The sequence below is a fragment of the Gymnoscopelus braueri genome, assembly GCF_963280865.1.
Source record: "Gymnoscopelus braueri genome assembly, chromosome: 2".
Taxonomy (NCBI): domain Eukaryota; kingdom Metazoa; phylum Chordata; class Actinopteri; order Myctophiformes; family Myctophidae; genus Gymnoscopelus; species Gymnoscopelus braueri.
In genome coordinates this window covers 9,412,523-9,430,310 of record NC_137604.1, presented here as the reverse complement: position 1 = coordinate 9,430,310, position 17,788 = coordinate 9,412,523, and the positions used below count along the sequence as shown (strand labels likewise).

At 40.4% G+C, this 17,788-nt stretch overlaps 1 protein-coding gene across 5 annotated transcripts in view; it reads left to right on the top strand.

Annotated features, from left to right (window-relative positions):
• The window catches only part of LOC308098652 (uncharacterized protein), a 40,279-nt gene that overhangs the window by 4,263 nt on the left and 18,228 nt on the right, over positions 1 to 17,788 (top strand). Inside the window, exons 3-10 of one of the 5 annotated variants that reach the window (XM_080447057.1) lie at positions 1,048 to 1,653; positions 1,762 to 1,821; positions 3,707 to 3,873; positions 6,931 to 7,026; positions 10,132 to 10,266; positions 10,683 to 10,723; positions 10,946 to 11,105; positions 11,502 to 11,597. In XM_080447057.1, coding sequence (XP_080303183.1) covers positions 1,048 to 1,653; positions 1,762 to 1,821; positions 3,707 to 3,873; positions 6,931 to 7,026; positions 10,132 to 10,266; positions 10,683 to 10,723; positions 10,946 to 11,105; positions 11,502 to 11,597 — 1,361 coding nt within the window. Of the gene's footprint in view, positions 1 to 1,047; positions 1,654 to 1,761; positions 1,822 to 3,706; positions 3,874 to 6,930; positions 7,027 to 10,131; positions 10,267 to 10,673; positions 10,724 to 10,945; positions 11,106 to 11,501; positions 11,598 to 17,788 lie in introns of all 5 variants that reach the window. The other 4 variants (XM_080447056.1, XM_080447059.1, XM_080447058.1 and 1 more) reach the window with 4 other exon arrangements.

Below are 17,788 nucleotides of genomic sequence, written 5' to 3'. Positions count from 1 at the left end.
ACAAAACCATCAATTGTAAAACTAAAAAACTAAAAGTTCTTAAACCTATGATGCTCTAAAGATGTCACAAACTTAACATGCCCATGCATGGAGACTATTCTGGCACACAGACAGTTATTTAAACGTTGCTAGTGTCACACTCTGACATCACTCTGTGATATCACAAGCTCATGCAGGTTACCATTGGCGACTATTCTACGGTGATGCCGTGAGTTGGTTGAATCAGATGATCTCCAAAATATATTCACCTGTTTCTTGTCTGTGTGTTTTCCACTTCCTGTCGGATTTCATTGGATATCATTAGTCATCTGACCGTTTCATTGGATTTCATTGGATCAAAAGACAGGAAGTGGAACACAGTGAAAAGCCTAGGAAACAGGTGGATAGATAAATCCGCAAATCCCCATATATGTGTCAGGAACTGACTCAAATCATGACAAAAGTGGGAGACGACACACAGGCTTTAATGAAAATGTATTTATTTGTAACTAAGGAACATAACGTAATACTTAAATATTAGAATATGTTGTGAATTGTCAGTTGTGTCAGTAGTGTAATGCATGTATGGATGTGTGTGAAAATGTAGTGTACAGTATGTGCAAGTGCAGAAACAAGGTTAGAACTGAAATCAAAGGAACCAAAAGCAAACAATGTTTCCTGTGTAGGAGAGAAATACCAGCCTGCATAAATAATCCAGAGGATGAATGGAGTCAGGTGTGCCTCATCCTCTAGGAGGGGACCAGCCTGCAGGCTGGTCCCCTCCTCCTACACATGAACAGAGAACACCATTAGAATCACAGCAACACTACACACCAATAGGGATGGGTCATCACACATGGAGTACCCTGAAAAGTACTTACATAGTCATTCCTATTCATGTGACGCACTGAGAATTTGTGGATCATATGAAAATGAGCTGCACTCCAATGTTCTCTTATTGGACTACATCCATGATTAAAACACAACTGGCAAACTTAAACTGTTACTGTTTGTTTGTTTTTTAATTTCTGTGATCTTTATGAATATTACATTTATGTTTCCAACCAGGGAAAACGTATGACCCGACAGAACTGAGAATTGTTCTGATTGGGGGAAGACATGAAGACAAGTCCAGTGGAAAGAGTTCCGTCGGAAACATCATCCTAGGCAGAGATGTTTTTGACACCAACAGAAGAACAGTCAAGAATGTTGTGAGACAAGAGGTAGTGTCTGGAAGACAGGTCACTGTGGTCGACACTCCAGGATGGATGTCTCATAATCCCCTAGATCAGACCCCAAAACTGACTCCGTTAGAAATCCAACAGAGTGTGCAGCTGTGTCCTCCAGGACCCCATGCCTTTGTCCTAGTGATGCCAATGGACACAACTTATGTAGGAACAGATATCTTAACAGAGGAGCATGTGAGCCTGCTCTTCAGTGACAGAGTGTGGAAATACACAATTGTGGTGTTCACTGTAGCTGAGGAAAACCAAATGAGACCTGTGAAATCTAACTATAACTTAAGATATCTCGCTAAGAAATGTGAAGACCGCTTCCATGTTATTAACATTACTGACAGAGGTGATGGAAGTCAGGTCTCAGAGCTGCTAGAGAAGATAGACCAGATGGTGACTAGTAATGGTGGTCACTACGACACAGAAGACAACGTCTCTGGTATGTTTTGATTTAGTTTGAAAGAAATATTTCAGATCAATTTCACTTGTATAAATGTATGTGAAAGTAAACAGTATTTTCTATTGAAACTTGTGGTGACGGACCCAGAAGAGCAAATCTTGCCAGCTGTCAGGAGAAGGAACAGCATGGAGTACTTTCCTCCAAGTAGTGAGTATCAATGTAATTGAGATTCAATAAAACAGATTCAATGTGATCATTCTCACAATTACTTTTATAAATGTAACATTGACTGAATAACTGAACTAGAAAAGTGCGCTCTGAGATCCCCGCCAGGCCAGGTTGCCTACCCAGGGCCCACAAAGTTTGGAAGGCAGTCATAGTCAATTGGAATGGAACCTGTGAAATCTGACTGGTACATCTTGATCACATAACTGCAGAGATAATATGTACCGTTTTGAAATAATTTATAGATGTAGCAAAAAGTGTGTTTTGAAGAAAACGTGAGATAGCAGAGAATCTATTCCGGCACTAATGGCCGGGGCCTATATGTGGAGTTGCGTCGTGATATAAGGAATCCAGGGTACATTTTTGATTGTACGACCTATGGTTCTAGAGTAATAGGCCAAAATGTGAAGTGGTTGTTATAGCGCCACCATCAGGCTGATTTGAAAAAGTTGTGTTGGAGGCTCTTCCTTGGCCTACTGGCAGTTTGTGAGCAAAGTGTCATGCAATCATATGCTGTTTTCATGATTTGTGGCATTATGTGCAAAACAGGCCCCACCTGCAAACTTTGACAGCCAATCATAGCCAATAGGAAAAAGCTGACGGATACATCGTTGAAATTGATTGAAATTTTTATTAGGCAAAATAATGTAAAACAACACAGTTACATTTATAATGCTTTTGTCTAAAAGGTCTGGCCAAAAAACTCCTTGCGGACTTGTTTCCGTTGGGGTCCTTGAGTTAATTTCATAGACATATATAGTAGCAACCATGATCGTTGCTACTCGTGCTAATCGTGATCACCTGACCACAGAGATTATGTGTACCGATCTAACGTGCGTTTTGGAAAGAATCTGTAGGAGTAGTAGCAACAAGTGTGCTTGGCAAAAAACGCAAAGTGGTGGAAAATCTTGTCTGGCGGAAATGGGTGCGACCTATGTGTGAAGTTGCGCCATGATCCAAAGAATCGAGAGAGGAATTTTGATTGTACCCCTTACGGTTCAAGAGTTATAGACCGATAAGAAAAATTCCATGGCCTACTTCCTTGGCCTACTGGGAGTGTGCATGCACAGTTTCGTGCATGCACACGTTCCGGCCTCCTGGCGAGGATAATCAGATTACTGAATAAATAGAAGACAGTGGAAAAGAAAAACTATAAAGACTTTAAAGGTTCTATGACATTCATTTTCACTTTTTTAATTTTTTACGTTTTTCGGTGGGTTTTATGACCTCAATTACACCCACAAAATCTGAACTTTGAACATTCAGTGGATTTTCTGTGGTCTGGGGTTTTCTGAATAATTATGCTGAAAAGTAATCTGAGCTTGGCCCTTGGGCAGTGAAGTCACAGGCCATTAATCCCGCCCACTCTCCTCCTCGCCCCTCCCCTCCCCTATCCTTTCCTTTGGGGGGGGGGGGGGGGGAGCAGAGGCGATGATTGCAAAACACACTTTTTGCTATTACTCCACAAAATGCCACAAATCATAAACGCAGCATCGAATTGTCATGACACTTTGCAGGCACATTCCCACTAGGCCAAGTTTTTTTTTAATTGGCCTCAAGGTGGTGCTATAGCAGGTTGCAACACAGCCCTGGCAAGGCAAACCAGCCTGCTGGGCATCTGCACTCAGAGGAGTGCACAGTTATAGTTATTATTAATACCAATATTAATGTTAATATTAATATTAATGTTATTATTATTAGTAGTAGTAGTAGTAGTAGTAGTAGTAGTAGTAGTAGTAGTAGTAGTAGTAGCAGTAGTAGTAGTAGTAGTAGTAGTAGTAGTAGTAGTAGTAGTAGTAGTAGTAACGATAATGATCAGTTAGTTTTCTAATTAAAACATCTTGCTGTCTGTTGTCTTCTGTTCTAGTGAGTGGAGGAACACCATCTGAATCAGGAAGTTATTACTGCATGTCCCCTTACAAGGTCTCTGATTGGATGAAGAGAAATCCAGGACCAATGGCATCCTCTTCAGGATATGAGTCACCAGACACCATGAGTGAAGTTCCCAGCCAGGCAGAGCCTGAAGTGATGAGGGTGAGAGACGGAATAGAAACATTTATTTGACAACAATCATTTGAATTAATAGAAATGTATCAGTGTTCTGTGTACAGCAGTGTTCCTTCCATGGCAACAGGGAACCATTAAGGGGTCATTGAAAGCAAGGAGGCTTCTATATTTATTGAATCCGTTTTATTGTTTAAGAAGAAATGCAAATATACAAACAATTTGCTTAATTCCTACGCCATATAGTGAAATATGTTGATTTGTATTGTACTGTTTTGTGAGGAAAAAAAAGGAAACCTACAATCCTTCAGCTTTCTGTCTTCTCCTGGCGGAGAGCGGTAATTGCAACTGTAGCACCAGGGATTTGAACCCCGTCTCCTGCTTGGAAGACCAACCATCTACCGCTCATTCAAAGGGGAATCCTCCCTTGGCCAGGGGCCTGTGAGCTTCAGGCAGCACTACTTGACAACCAGTAGGGTGTCCTTCCTGACACCAGGGTCTAAATGTCTCAATGGAAGAGTAGGGAGACCACCTCCAATCACTAGAGATGTTCTAGTTACAGTATATTGCATACTTTATCATACAGATTAGTTCAAATAACATAATGTCTGTCCATAACCCAGGTCTAAGCCTTATTTAATACATTGGCTCTCGTGTAATAGCTTTTGATGTTTGATAATGCAAAAGTAAGTTCATACCAGCTTATCTTGACTTTACTGGCTCAGGACAATGCTGCTCTTTGTGTGCGACTACGTCATCTGGTTTGCTCATGTCGAGCACACAGCTTTCAGACGGACTAGACTAAAACTAAACTAAATGGTTAGGGTGAGAAATGCAGTGAGATTTCCCAGGAAATATTCCATCCCTCCAAATAAACTCCATGATGGCTGTACCACACGGTTGCATTCCACAGTGTCTCTCTTACAGCTTCTGACGACAATCCCTTCTGTGTAGATCGTTCATTCAGCAACCGTTCTTAAGAGGACATTTCTTCTTAGACCCACTTAAAATGTTTTTAAGAAGATTTTTGTATACTCCAATGTTTTCTTAACTGTGATCTGTAAGAACAGAATCTACGCACAGTGAAGAGCTAGGGTGGCCTTTGAGTTCTTAAGTGTGACATGTTTGTGCAAATTAATTGTTTCTTCTTTTTTCTCAAATCTACAATTGTATGATAAATATAAATTACAATATTTTTATCATATCTATAGCGCAGTGGTTCTCAAAGTGTGGTATGGGGACCCCCAGGGGTTCTTGAGGGAGTTCCAGGGGGTCCACAGCAAACGAGGAACAGTTTAACCACTTTAACCCTGTGTTATACTTTGTTTTTAAATAGCTGATCTACAAACTCACAACGCATCCCATTACTGCCCATTTTGAGCTTGTAGATCGGCTATTTTCGAAACATTTTGATAAATCTTGAAAAGAAATCCCTGGCAGGAAATATTTTCAGATGGGGGTCTGCAACCAAATGCATGTCATTTTGGGTGTCCTTGACATGAAAATGTTTGAGAACCACTGCTTTAGAGTTTTCAATGGCCCCAAGGTCTATAGGGCAGTAATCTCTCAAGAACAGATTCTGCACTGCGTTGGAATCTGTCGGGGAGGTTCGTCATAACGTGTGCGCATTGGCTACAAGTGGGCGTGCCTTCAGATCAGGAAGCAGGCCGCGCTTTACCCAATCAAATGTAGTGGGCGGGATTCACATGTCCGTCGATCTTTCCCCCTCGAAACAAACCCAAACTAATTTAACAATAGCGTCCGCGGAGCAGACAAAACCACGGAAAGATATTCACATTTTAACTTACTCTTTCATCATAGAAACAAGTGGGCTTATAACCAAAACGATCCATGTTCTCTGGGAGAAGTGGTGTTAGTGTTCCGTGTAGAAATATTGTTAGTGGGAATGAAAACATAGTGGCACCCACCGGAAGTGAAAGCTGAAGGCAGACCTAAACCCCGGTTTCCTTGCGCACTGGTGTTACGTTTTCTTCCGCCCAGAGCCAACAGACATAGAACAAACAGCAGAGGTCGCTGTTTTTCATTTTCAGTTGGATCTGGGTTCCCAGATTGATAGGGCAGTGAAAGGAACAGCTCTTTCTTACCTCCAGGCTATGGTCGAGGCTTACCGCTGCCCGACCACTTCGGTCTGCCGCCTCGGGCGACTAGTTGCCTCGTCGCTCAGTGGTCCTTCTGGCCGATCTACACGGTCACTCCCAGCTTTTCTCTGTTCTGGCCCCACAGTGGTGGAAGGAACTCCCCACTGATGTTAGGACAGAGCAGAGTCACTGTCCATTTTTCGCCGCAGGCTGAAAACCCACCTCTTCAGGAAACACTACCCTGACCCCTCCTCTTAGCCTTGCCTACTTGTTGTCAATTATTTGTACGAGCTCTTGTTTTATTGGATCTTGTTTATTTGATACACTTATTTGTTTTAGCTCTTGCTCATTTGATTTTCCTATTTGTCTCATCTGTTTAAGAAAGTAGGTAGCTGATATATTGCACTTTTACCTTAGCGCAAGGTATACTCTTAGTTGCTTGTTTTAGAAGAGAATGCACTTAAGACTTCTGGTGATTAGTAGTTTTCTTGCCTACCTACTGTATGTTGAATGCACTTATTGTAAGTTGCTTTGGATAAAAGTGTCTGCTAAATGACTGTAATGTAATGTAATGTAAAAATGTAATGGATTGGGATTCATCATCATAAGAACATAGTTACGAATAATTCTGCCTTTTAAGAACGTTTCATGAATCTGACTCGACTTCACTTAGGAATTCAATTAGGAAGAAATGTAAGAGGAAACATTATTAGGAACTTATTGCTGAATGAGGCCCAATTCTATGCAATGATGCCTTCACTGACAATAGCTAAGGCTGTTTTCTGGTTGTCCATCCCTCCGTCTGCCCACATTTAATAGAGCCATAACTCTTTCTGAAATCAGTCGCTTTTTAGCTTTGTTTGTTTGTTTGTTTACTTACTTATTTATTTTCCTTCCTTCCTTCCTTCCTTCCTTCCTTCCTTCCTTCCTTCCTTCCTTCCTTCCTTCCTTCCTTCCTTCCTTCCTTCCTTCCTCTCATACATTATAGCTGGAACAGGAGTTGAACAGGCTGAAGGCGGAGCTGGAGATTAAGGACATAAAGCTGCACCACAAAGACCAGAAACTCAGGGAAATGAGGAAAAATGTAAGAGAAAAATACACGCATGCGCACACACACACGCACACACACACGCACACACACACACGCGCACACACACACACACACACACACACACACACACACACACACACACACACACACACACACACACACGCACACACACACACACACGCACGCACACACAGTTGTATGCCTTCACCATCCAGTTGCAATTTATGTCCATATCTGTCCATATTCATAATATAATGTTTTGCCAACTGCTCTTAAGAGGACATTTCTTCTTAGACCCACTTAGGAAGTTTTTAAGAAGATTTTGGTATACTCTAATGTTTTCCTAGCTGTGATCTGTTCTTAGATAAGAACAGAATCTAAGAACACTGAAGAGCACTCTTAGGGTGGCCTTTGAGTTCTTAAGTGTGACATGTTTGTGCAAAATTAATGTACTCTCGAAGTTTCTTCAATTCTACAGTTTTATAATATAGGATTTAAATTACAATCATATTTTTATCATATCTTTAGAGCAGTGGTTCTCAAAGTGTGGTCTGGGGACCCCCAGGAGTCCTTGAGGGAGTTCCAGGGGATCCACAGCAAACGAGGAACAGTTTAACCACTTTAACCCTATTTTATACTTTGTTTGAAAATAGCCGATCTACAAGCTCACAACGCATACTGGCCATTTTGAGCTTGTAGATCTGCTATTTTCGAAACATTTTGATAAATCTTGAAAATGTTTCCCTGGCAGAAAATATTTTCAGATGAGGGTCTGCAGCCAAATGCATGTCAATTTGGGGGTCCTTGACATGAAAATGTTTGAGAACAACTGCTTTAGAGTTTTCAATGGGCCTGAAATTACAATCTAACCCAAGCAGACCCGGTTGAGTTGAAGCCCAAGCCCAAGCCCCATACCCACCCCATAACCTCCCACCCAACCCACCCTCATCGCCCCCCCCCCATACCCCCCTACACCCCCACCCCCATATCCCCGACAGTTGCCACACCCCCATTTTCCCGTCCCCTTCCTACCTGAAAGCCACCCTATACCCACCCGTCATACCCATCCCCATACCCCCCACACAGCCCCCTACACCCCTCCTTGCACCACCATATCACCCACCACACCCTATTTCCACCCCATTACATACCAAGCAGCTGCTACCTTAAAGACCCTCCATATTCCAGCAGCTGGTTCCAACCCACCAGCTTTCAGTAATAAAATGTTTTATGTCCACTACTCCTGAACATGAAATATGGATAACATGCTAATTTCAGCAAACGTACATTGATGTCTAGTGGTGATATGTTGATTAATGTGAGAGACATAATAAAATACAATAATTAATTAAATTAAATAATTTGCTGTTTACTTCAGAATTACATTTTTTTTTCAATATTTGGAGTCTGGTGTTCCACCATCTTTAAACTTCATTATTTCTGTGTGTGATTTGCTGTGGCTCCCTATGGTAATTGGGATGCTAATTAGGATAGGTGGGGTGTCTCCCTATGATAATTGGGATTGACTGGCACACCCCTTCAAGTTACTTGGGATTCATCCTCATAAGAACATACGAACAATTCTGCCTTTTAAGAACGTTTCATGAATCTGACTCGACTTGTCTTAGGAATTCACTTAGGAAGAAATTTAAGAAAAAAAAACTTACGAAGGTATTGGTGAATGAGGACAAAAACGTACTTGTATTACTGGCGCAACGTTTCGACCCTTTTAGGTCTTCATCAGGCAAATATTATAATGACAGACAAAGGAACATATAACAATCATTGGCTAATGATAATATATAACACCTGGGAGTCAGAAGGAGCACCCTTTTTTGAAAACCTTATGCCCATACCTAACACCATGCCAAAAATCTAAAGCTTGTCACCAGTGCACAATTTGTATGATTTTTTACATATTCCCTCCAGCTTTTAAGCTCCAGGCAGCCATCGCTGATGCCATCTTGAAAATAATGCCTTTCCACAACTGAGATTGTCCTAGATTTTCAGTATGCTTTTTAGCATGCCCAATAGTAACAGAATCCATTGAAGAAAGAAAATCTATAAATTATTTGGATTTTCAACCATAATACTGACCAATCTAATATTGGAATCATTGCAAGCAGACCACTTGGGGGCGTTCCCAACTTGCTTGTGATGGTTTTTGAAAACCTTATGCCCATAACACCATGTACACCAAATAATGCCTTTGCACAATTCAGATTTTCCTAGATTTTTAGTATGCTTTTTAGCATGCCCAATACTAACAGAATCCATTGAAAAATATTTTCTATAAATTATTTGGATTTTCAATCATATACTAACCAATCTAGTATTGGAATCAATGCAAACAGACCAGACCAGACCACTAGGGGGCGATCCCAACTTGCTTGCGGTGGTTTTTGAAAACCTTAAGCCCATACCTAACACCATGCCAAAAATCAAAAACTTGTCACCAAGTGCACAATCTTGATGATCTTGGCCGAATTGCCTCCCAGCTATATTGAATTCCAGTGTAAACTTAAAGGAGAGATCCGGACATTTTAAGTGTTATCTTTGATGTGTCGCTAATCACTCACCATCATTGAAATGGACGTTGACTTATTCCAGAGAGTCCCGTCTCCTGCAGTCTGTCGACCCCCTCCGTTGGCATAATGGAAGCCCGTGTAAGAGTGAAATTCGTCTATTATAACCGATGCAAAGTTAGTTTTTTCTCTACTACTGCTCATTGTGGAGTCTCATGATACTCAAAAAGGCAGTGAAAGTCCCCGACGAGCTAACGCTAATGCAGAACTAGCTAACGCTGGTTGCTTGTTTCTCTCCCTGGCAACACCGAGTTGCCAGGTTCTGGGAGAGAAACAAGCAACCAGCGTTAGCTCGTTCTGCATGATGGTGAGTGATTAGCGACACATCAAAGATAACACTTAAAATGTCCGGATGTCTCCTTTAAGATGGCCATTCCAGGAATTTAAATCAAATGTGAAACTGTCAATTCCTATTACTATATTGACATGTATGAAACATTATGTTTTGTGAGGTCACAGTGACCTTGATCTTTGACCACCAAATGGATGTTTGTGCCAGAGTTATCACCTTCAAAACAATGGGGCATGTACTTATCTTCCTCCCTCCAAATAGGAACGAAATCAACAAGTGTTTAAGGAGGTCATGAAAGAAACGCTGAGGAAAAAAGAGGAGGAGGAGAGCAAGATGCTATCAGAGAATGAGGCCCTTATTGAAAGGCTGAAAGCAGAGGAGGTTGACAAGCAACAGGTATATAAAGACACAATGCATTTCTAGTTTTATTAGTTTTTTTGTAAAGACACAATACAGTTATAGTCTCTCACACACACACACACACACACACACACACACACACACACACACACACACACACACACACACACACACACACACACACACACACACACACACACACACAGCTATAGACAAGATTTATGTCTCATCATAGATTGAGACATAAATCATAATTGTCCTGCTCATAATAATATTGTATGTCAAAATGCGTACTGCATATTATGACTAATGTATCCCTGCGTGTGTGTGTGTGTGTGTGTGTGTGTGTGTGTGTGTGTGTGTGTGTGTGTGTGTGTGTGTGTGTGTGTGTGTGTGTGTGTGTGTGTGTGTGTGTGTGTGTGTGTGTGTGTGTGTGTGAAAAGGTCCAACAGGAGAACAAGAACTACAAGGACAGAAACGTTGCTCTCTCCAAGTATGTCCTGTCTGTCTGTCTGTCTGTCTGTCTGTCTCTCTGTCTGTCTGTCTGTCTGTCTGTCTGTCTGTCTGTCTGTCTGTCTGTCTGTCTGTCTGTCTGTCTGTCTGTCTGTCTGTCTGTCTGTCTGTCTGTCTGTCTGTCTGTCTGTCTGTCTGTCTGTCCTGTCTCTGATGTCTGTCTCTGATGTCTGTCTCTGATGTATGTGTCTGTCCCCAACAGACAGTTGTCCAGTGAACAGGCCATGCTGCAGCAGTCCAAGCAGAAGGAATCTGAGTTGAACAAACAACTCTCCAGTATTCTATCACAGAAAGAGGCCTTCACTGAAAGGCTGGAAGCAGAGGAGGAGGAGAAGAGGAGCATACTTGCTGACAAGCAACAGGTAAATATAAAGACACAATGCATTTATACTTTCATCCAACACTATTTAGTTATATGATACTTGAAGAGATTGTATGAAATTGGACCCAGGGGAATTAAAGAGTGTTTCTGTGTCATAATCACTAGAGAGATTAACATCAGTGGAATATGTGTTTTAAATATTCTTGACAAAGAATACATTTAAGGACATTTATTCAATGATTTTAGTTAGTTTTGTAAAAACAATACGGTTATAGTGTTTTGTAAAACCTCATACACCTATACCACCTACAACACACACACACACACACACACACACACACACACACACACACACACACACACACACACACGCGCACACACACGCACGCACACGCACACGCATACGCACACACTCATACACTCTCATATGTTATAGCTGGAACAGGAGTTGAGCAGTCTGAAGTCGGTGCTGGAGATTAAGAACATTGATCTGCAGGACAAAGACAAGAGACTCATGGACATGAGGAAACAGGTGATGGAAAAATGCACACAAACACACACACACACACACACTCGCACACATGCACACACAGTTGTATGCCTTCACCATCCAGTTGCAGTTTACATCCATATCAGTGTTGTGTTCTAGTTTTTTTTTGAAGGTATACTATGATTATTCCCTGCCTCCCACACGCACGGCATGCGCGCGTCTATAATTAATTAAATGTAAAAAATTTGCATGCGTGTGTGGCCCACAAAAATATTGAATGTGAAAATTTTCCGCACGCTTCGCGCGCGTGTGTGGCCCACACGCAATATGCTTTGTACTGATTTTTCTTTTGTACTGATTTTTCTTACTGATGTCTGATCACCTGAGCTCAACCACTTCCAAGCTTAGATGCATTTTCAATGCAACGCAACGATTATTGCCATGTAAGAGCGCAAGGATTTCTATAAATAGATGCATAGAGAGAGAGTCGATGGTCAGATCTATTTATCCATCAGACTCTCGCGCCGCAGATACTCTTAGTTATAATGTGATCAAGTGGTCAAACGGGAGACTATCTCCTCTACGTCCACTCCACATGGACTGACTGGCAGTGAAGTAGCCTGGTGAAGTTCCCCAGGTTAGGTACAGTGTTGCCATGTCCACTTATTATAAGCGACTTTGGGCTTGTTTTTCTGTAAAGTTGGTGTATTGGTGGTTGCGCGGTGCGAGTTTTTTTTTAGGGCTTGTTTCTTAAAGATTAGTTGCTTATTCGGGCTTGTTTCCTATGTTGTTTTAAACCAGTGTTTCTCAAACAAGTCAAAGACCCCCAAATTAATATGTGTCTGTCTGCATGGACCTCCATCTGAAAATAATGTTATGCCAGGGACCCCATACAAGATTTGTGTGTGTTGTTAAAATGTTTCAAAAATATTCCAAATGTTTTAAAAATAGCAGATCTACAATCTCACAAAGCGTTGCATCGCGTAGATAGGCTAGGCGTAGATAGGCTATTTTCAACCTCATACACCTACCTACACACACACACGCACACACGCACACTAGGGTTGAAGTCGAGACCACCTAAAGCGAGTCCAAGTCAAGACCAAGTCCGAGGGGGGGCGAGTCCGAGTCAAGACCGAGTCCGAGAGGCCAGGGAGGGGGTCGAGTCCGAGTCGAGACCGAGACCGACGGGAGGCGAGACCGAGTCGAGACCGAGACCGACGGGAGGCGAGACCGAGTCGAGACCGAGACCGACCGGAGGCGTGACCGAGTCGAGACCGACCGGAGGCGAGACCGAGACCAGAATTATTCATATAATAATATTTTTCTTATTTGATAGAAAATGTTCAAATCAGCCTCATGGTGGTGCTATGACAGGCCGATTCGCGTTTTTTAAAACAAATTTGCTGCGATTAGTCCTTCAGATTCTGTCCAAAAATCACGCAAATCAGTACACAGTATCTCTATAGTCATGTGATCAAGACGGATGTGTCCGATATTTCATATTGCATCCTCATTGGCTAACATTAGCTTCCAAAGTTTGCAGGATAGGTCAGTTTGGAACAAAATGCCTCAAATCATGAACGCAGCGTGCGATTTCTGTGAAATTTCTATTCTTCACACAAGGCAGAGGAAGCCACAATAACCTACTGTACCTGACCTGGCGGAGACCTGTGCTCCGAGGAGCACTTTTTCTAGTTTTGCTTTGTTTCTATTTTGACATTTAAACAAATCTTTGCATCTTTTAATGAATGGCAGAGCAATTAGCTATTTAGTTATTTCTACTGAATTAATTACATCTCAATGGTAAACCTAGACCAAACAACAATGACCAAATTGACCAATGAGCCATTATCATCATTACACATTAATGTTCCTTACAGACAGAACAATGAAAACTACTCTCCTTTAATGACAAGGAGACACCATTACATAGCACATGATGTGCCACTTTATTGACTGAATTACATGTGAATGGTAAAGCTATAGACCATTCAATGACTAAGTCTCAGACCCCCATATCAGTGTTTCAAACACTGGTGAGACATTCGATTTAAACACACTGTCATTCAATATGCGTTTGCATCTTCAGTTTTAAAATATGTAAACGTCATAATAACAGGCTACAGTAGTTATATATATATAAAAAAGCAGATCTACAAGCTCACAATGCGTCCCATGGCGACGCATTGTGACCAGGCCTGGAATTTCATCATTTTAGGGGCAAGGCCACTTGGCCGTTGGTGTTGTCATTTTTTAGTCCACAAAGGCCAAATGCCAGGGCTTTTTTTTTTTAAGTCCACGGACATAAAGAATTTAATTTGAAGGTTAAGGATGATTTTATTTTAATATAGTACAAGAATAGTATAACTATCTGTGTATTATAACCCATTTATTTCACAAAATAATGTATTGGCAAATGACCAATATTTGTAGTTATATTGGTCTCAATATTTGTCACATTCAGCCCTGGACTTCACTGACTGAAGTATATGGAGTTACATTTGTGTCTTTATTAACCAAACAAAAGAAAAACATTTGAGAGAGAAAAAATATAAACAGAGCAAAGAATAGTTTTGAATGAAAACGAATTAAAACAGCAAGCAAAAAATAATAATTTGTAAGCAAAGGAAATTATATAAACAGAACAACAAAATATTTTTAATTAAAACAAATAAAAACGCAATCAAAAAAATATATTTGCAAGCAAAAAAATATAAGATTTGAAAGAAAATAAAAAATAATTGAGAACAAAACTTTTAAAATTCAAGAGTGAAAAAATAAGGAAAAACTGTTTAAACTACATAAAACAAAATACTTAGTAAAATGTTTGGGTAATAAAATGTGTTGTGCTAAATAAAATGTTTATAATTTTTTTTCCCTCATTTGCGAATGAAAGTTGTTTTTTTTCTGATTGCAAAATGCCTTCTCTCTCAAAACTTATGTCTTTGGTCTCGATTTTTTTTTCTCTCTCTTGGATTTTTTTGTGTGAGGGCCGGGGTTAAAGTTCAGAAGGCGGGTCCTACGCTGATAGATGTAAGACACCTCTCCATTGGTCACTTGGAGTCTGAGTGACAGCTCCCCCTTCCTTATGTAGTTTGTTGAATGCAGGGATGGAGGTGTGTTACGGCCAGCATGGTTTTTTGATTGATTGAATTATTAGCAGTTTGCAAAAAAAACAAAAAAACATGAAAGTATAATGCAAGGTCAGCTAATATTTAAAACCCAAGAAAGATGACTTGTTTCCATTGGGGTCCTTTGTACTCAATTCATAGAGACATTTAATGACAGACAGATATACACTACTATGCAAAACATCATAAAAACTAAAACAAAAAAAATATGTACAGTAAACAGTTTGAGTAAACAGATTGATGGAATACTTTATTAACAGTAGGATACAGAGGTACAATTGTACAATGATTGTTATAAGGATAACACAAAAAGGCTTGTTTCCATTGTGGTCCTCTGGGACTGAGGTCAGAGCTCCATCCCAGCTCTGGGCGCTACACTATTCGTTACAATATTGAGCATTTTAGGCTATTAGCAATTCAGATAATTCCCTAATGTTAGGTTTCTGTTCTACTTACAGTTTGTGATCTGTATTTAAAATTGTTGTATTGTTGTTACTGTTATAGTAGGCCAGTGGTTCCCAAACTTGGGATCGGGACTCTCAGAGGGGGTCCCCAGATTAGCTTAATGGGCAACATTGTTTTCTCTCTCAACAGTAAACAAACCAACATATACAGTATAAGTGTATACAGGGTAACACATTTCTAAAGTGACAATTTAATGACTTTTAAGACCTTTTTAAAGGCATTGTGCGCTTGTTGTTCGGCTATTTTCACAATATTTATCTGTGGAAAGGAGTCAAACTAAATCTAATGCCTACAATTTCAAGTGCTTGTCAGGGTGGGTGGTCCCCAGTTCAAGTATGATTATTTTGGGGGGTCCCCAGTTCAAATATGATTATTTTAGGGATTCACAGCCTGAAACATTTGGGAACCCTTGAAGTTATAAAATAAAGCTACATTATTTTATGTTATATTTGTTATTCTAATTAAGGCAAGGCTGAAGTGACTGGCCTACTGGCCAGGCCCATTCCAGATAGACTGCTTTGGAAACGTTTCGTCTGATAGTGTGCTTACTTTATGATTAAATGCCACATGCATTTTTTCAACCTGCCAACCTTAAATCCTAACAAATGCAGTTCTAACTTAGTATGCAGAAGCACTTTTTGTTTTGGCATTCTCGTCCAGCATTTCAGTATACACAGACAAGGCCTAAGTTGAGCAGAAATCTATTTATCCAACATTGACTTTCCTATAATTAGCATAAACTGCATTCGAAGGTCAAATTAACAGATATAGCAATTCACAATGTATTCATACAACTACATTTTCAGTGAATTGTTTATTAAAATACATTTTAACCAAAATGTGGGCTATATCGTATGCCATCGTATGCTAACCCTAACATCGACAATTAACACCGATTTACAAATGGTCTGAGTTTATATTATATTTCCCCAAATCCATCTGTGTGAATGCCAGTGCCCTTAAAAAGTGCAATAATTTCAAACGTTAGGGAGGGTAAGTGATTTTCTTTTGTTAAAATAAGTGTTAAATAGCTCTAAATTCTGATAGTACTCATTGCTATATAGAGTGTTCAGTAACATCTCTCTGGCTCTCTAACAGAAAATGCATGCTCAGGTTGGGATGCCAATTTTATCCAATCAGGATAGAGACCTCAGTCAAGATACAGAAGTGAAATTGGAAGTGATGACACAAATAAATGAGTAGACAAAATTGGACCTGAAACACGTTTAAAATGGGTTAGGGTAAGAGGTTCATAATCTGCCAAGTTTTCCTTTAAGTTTGTATCCTTAACACGAGTAAAAATTGACAATGGACTGGAGTAAGAAAGTGACAATGTACAGTTATTTACAAGTTACACTCTGTCAAAGCTTGCACCGTTAATGTCCGAAAGCAAGTTGGTCTTAAAAGACTCGTAATCTTCAAGGTGGGCTGTTGGAAGTGTTACAAGCACTAACAATGGGATAACAAACAGTGTGGCCTGGCCTGTGGACTAGACAGTTGTGGTCAACTATTTTGAATTTCTTTCTCTCCGACACCAGCAAATGCCTGTGTCCCTGCCCAGTCAGCCACTGCATCACCATGAGCACAGAGGGTCTCTCTCCCTCAGCCGCATCTTCTGGTTGTACATCTTAGAAAGGACAAAAGATCAACATCTGAAGTAACAAGTTTCAAAGCTTAGAAAAATATACCAATAAACGTAAAGAGAGCAATTATGTTCACAAGAATCAGAGAGCAATTATATTCACAAGAATCACCAATAAAATACACAGCGGACCAAATATGATTATGAACGGAAACTGTATTATTTGTCTGACAGTCCGATATCCAGATAATGAAATTGTGTTGTGCTACTGACAAGATACACTACGATCACTTGAGAACATTGCTTGCCCTGTACCCGGTTAGTTAGTGGCCCCACTTCTTCTCTTTATGAAAACAAACAAGAAACTACGGAGCTTGCACAAAAACTAATTTCACCCACTGTTTTACACCTGTAAACCTGTGATTTGACAATAAAGATGATTGTGACAAAGATTATTCTGATTCAAAAATCGGTTAAAATCTGGGTATATTATGTGCTGTATGAGTGTAGGAAAGGGTTTCTCAAAGTGGGTGCCGCAAGGGGTGCCGCAAAATACTTTGATAATGTTTGGAATGTATCAATATCACTTCAGTTTAACACTTAGAACCGCTACTCTTAATAAAACGGACTTGAGGTGCACTGTACTAGGCTTACGAATGCTTAAGTCAGGGGTCTGAGGGTCCATCACCGTAACCCCAAGGGGGCCCTCAGAGTTACGACGGGGGGCTACCAAATTCATGTTTTTTTTACATTAACCACTTGAACCCTAGCATCCCTGCCTACACTGAAGAGAACTTTAGCCAAAAATAGCAGATCTACAAGCTCACAGCACCTCGCACTGCAAGCTTGTAGATCTGCTATTTTTGGGAACGTTGTTTGGTGTAGAGGGAAAAAAGAGCAGACCAAGTACAGAGTGAAAGGTCAAGTTTACTAAGCTTAAGTTTCATACTCATTTGGGTTCCCAGAACAACAATTATGTCAATATATAAATAGTTACGCAAACGTCAGAATGTACCTGTTTGGATGCGTCGTAGTTGAGAGCCTAGCACACT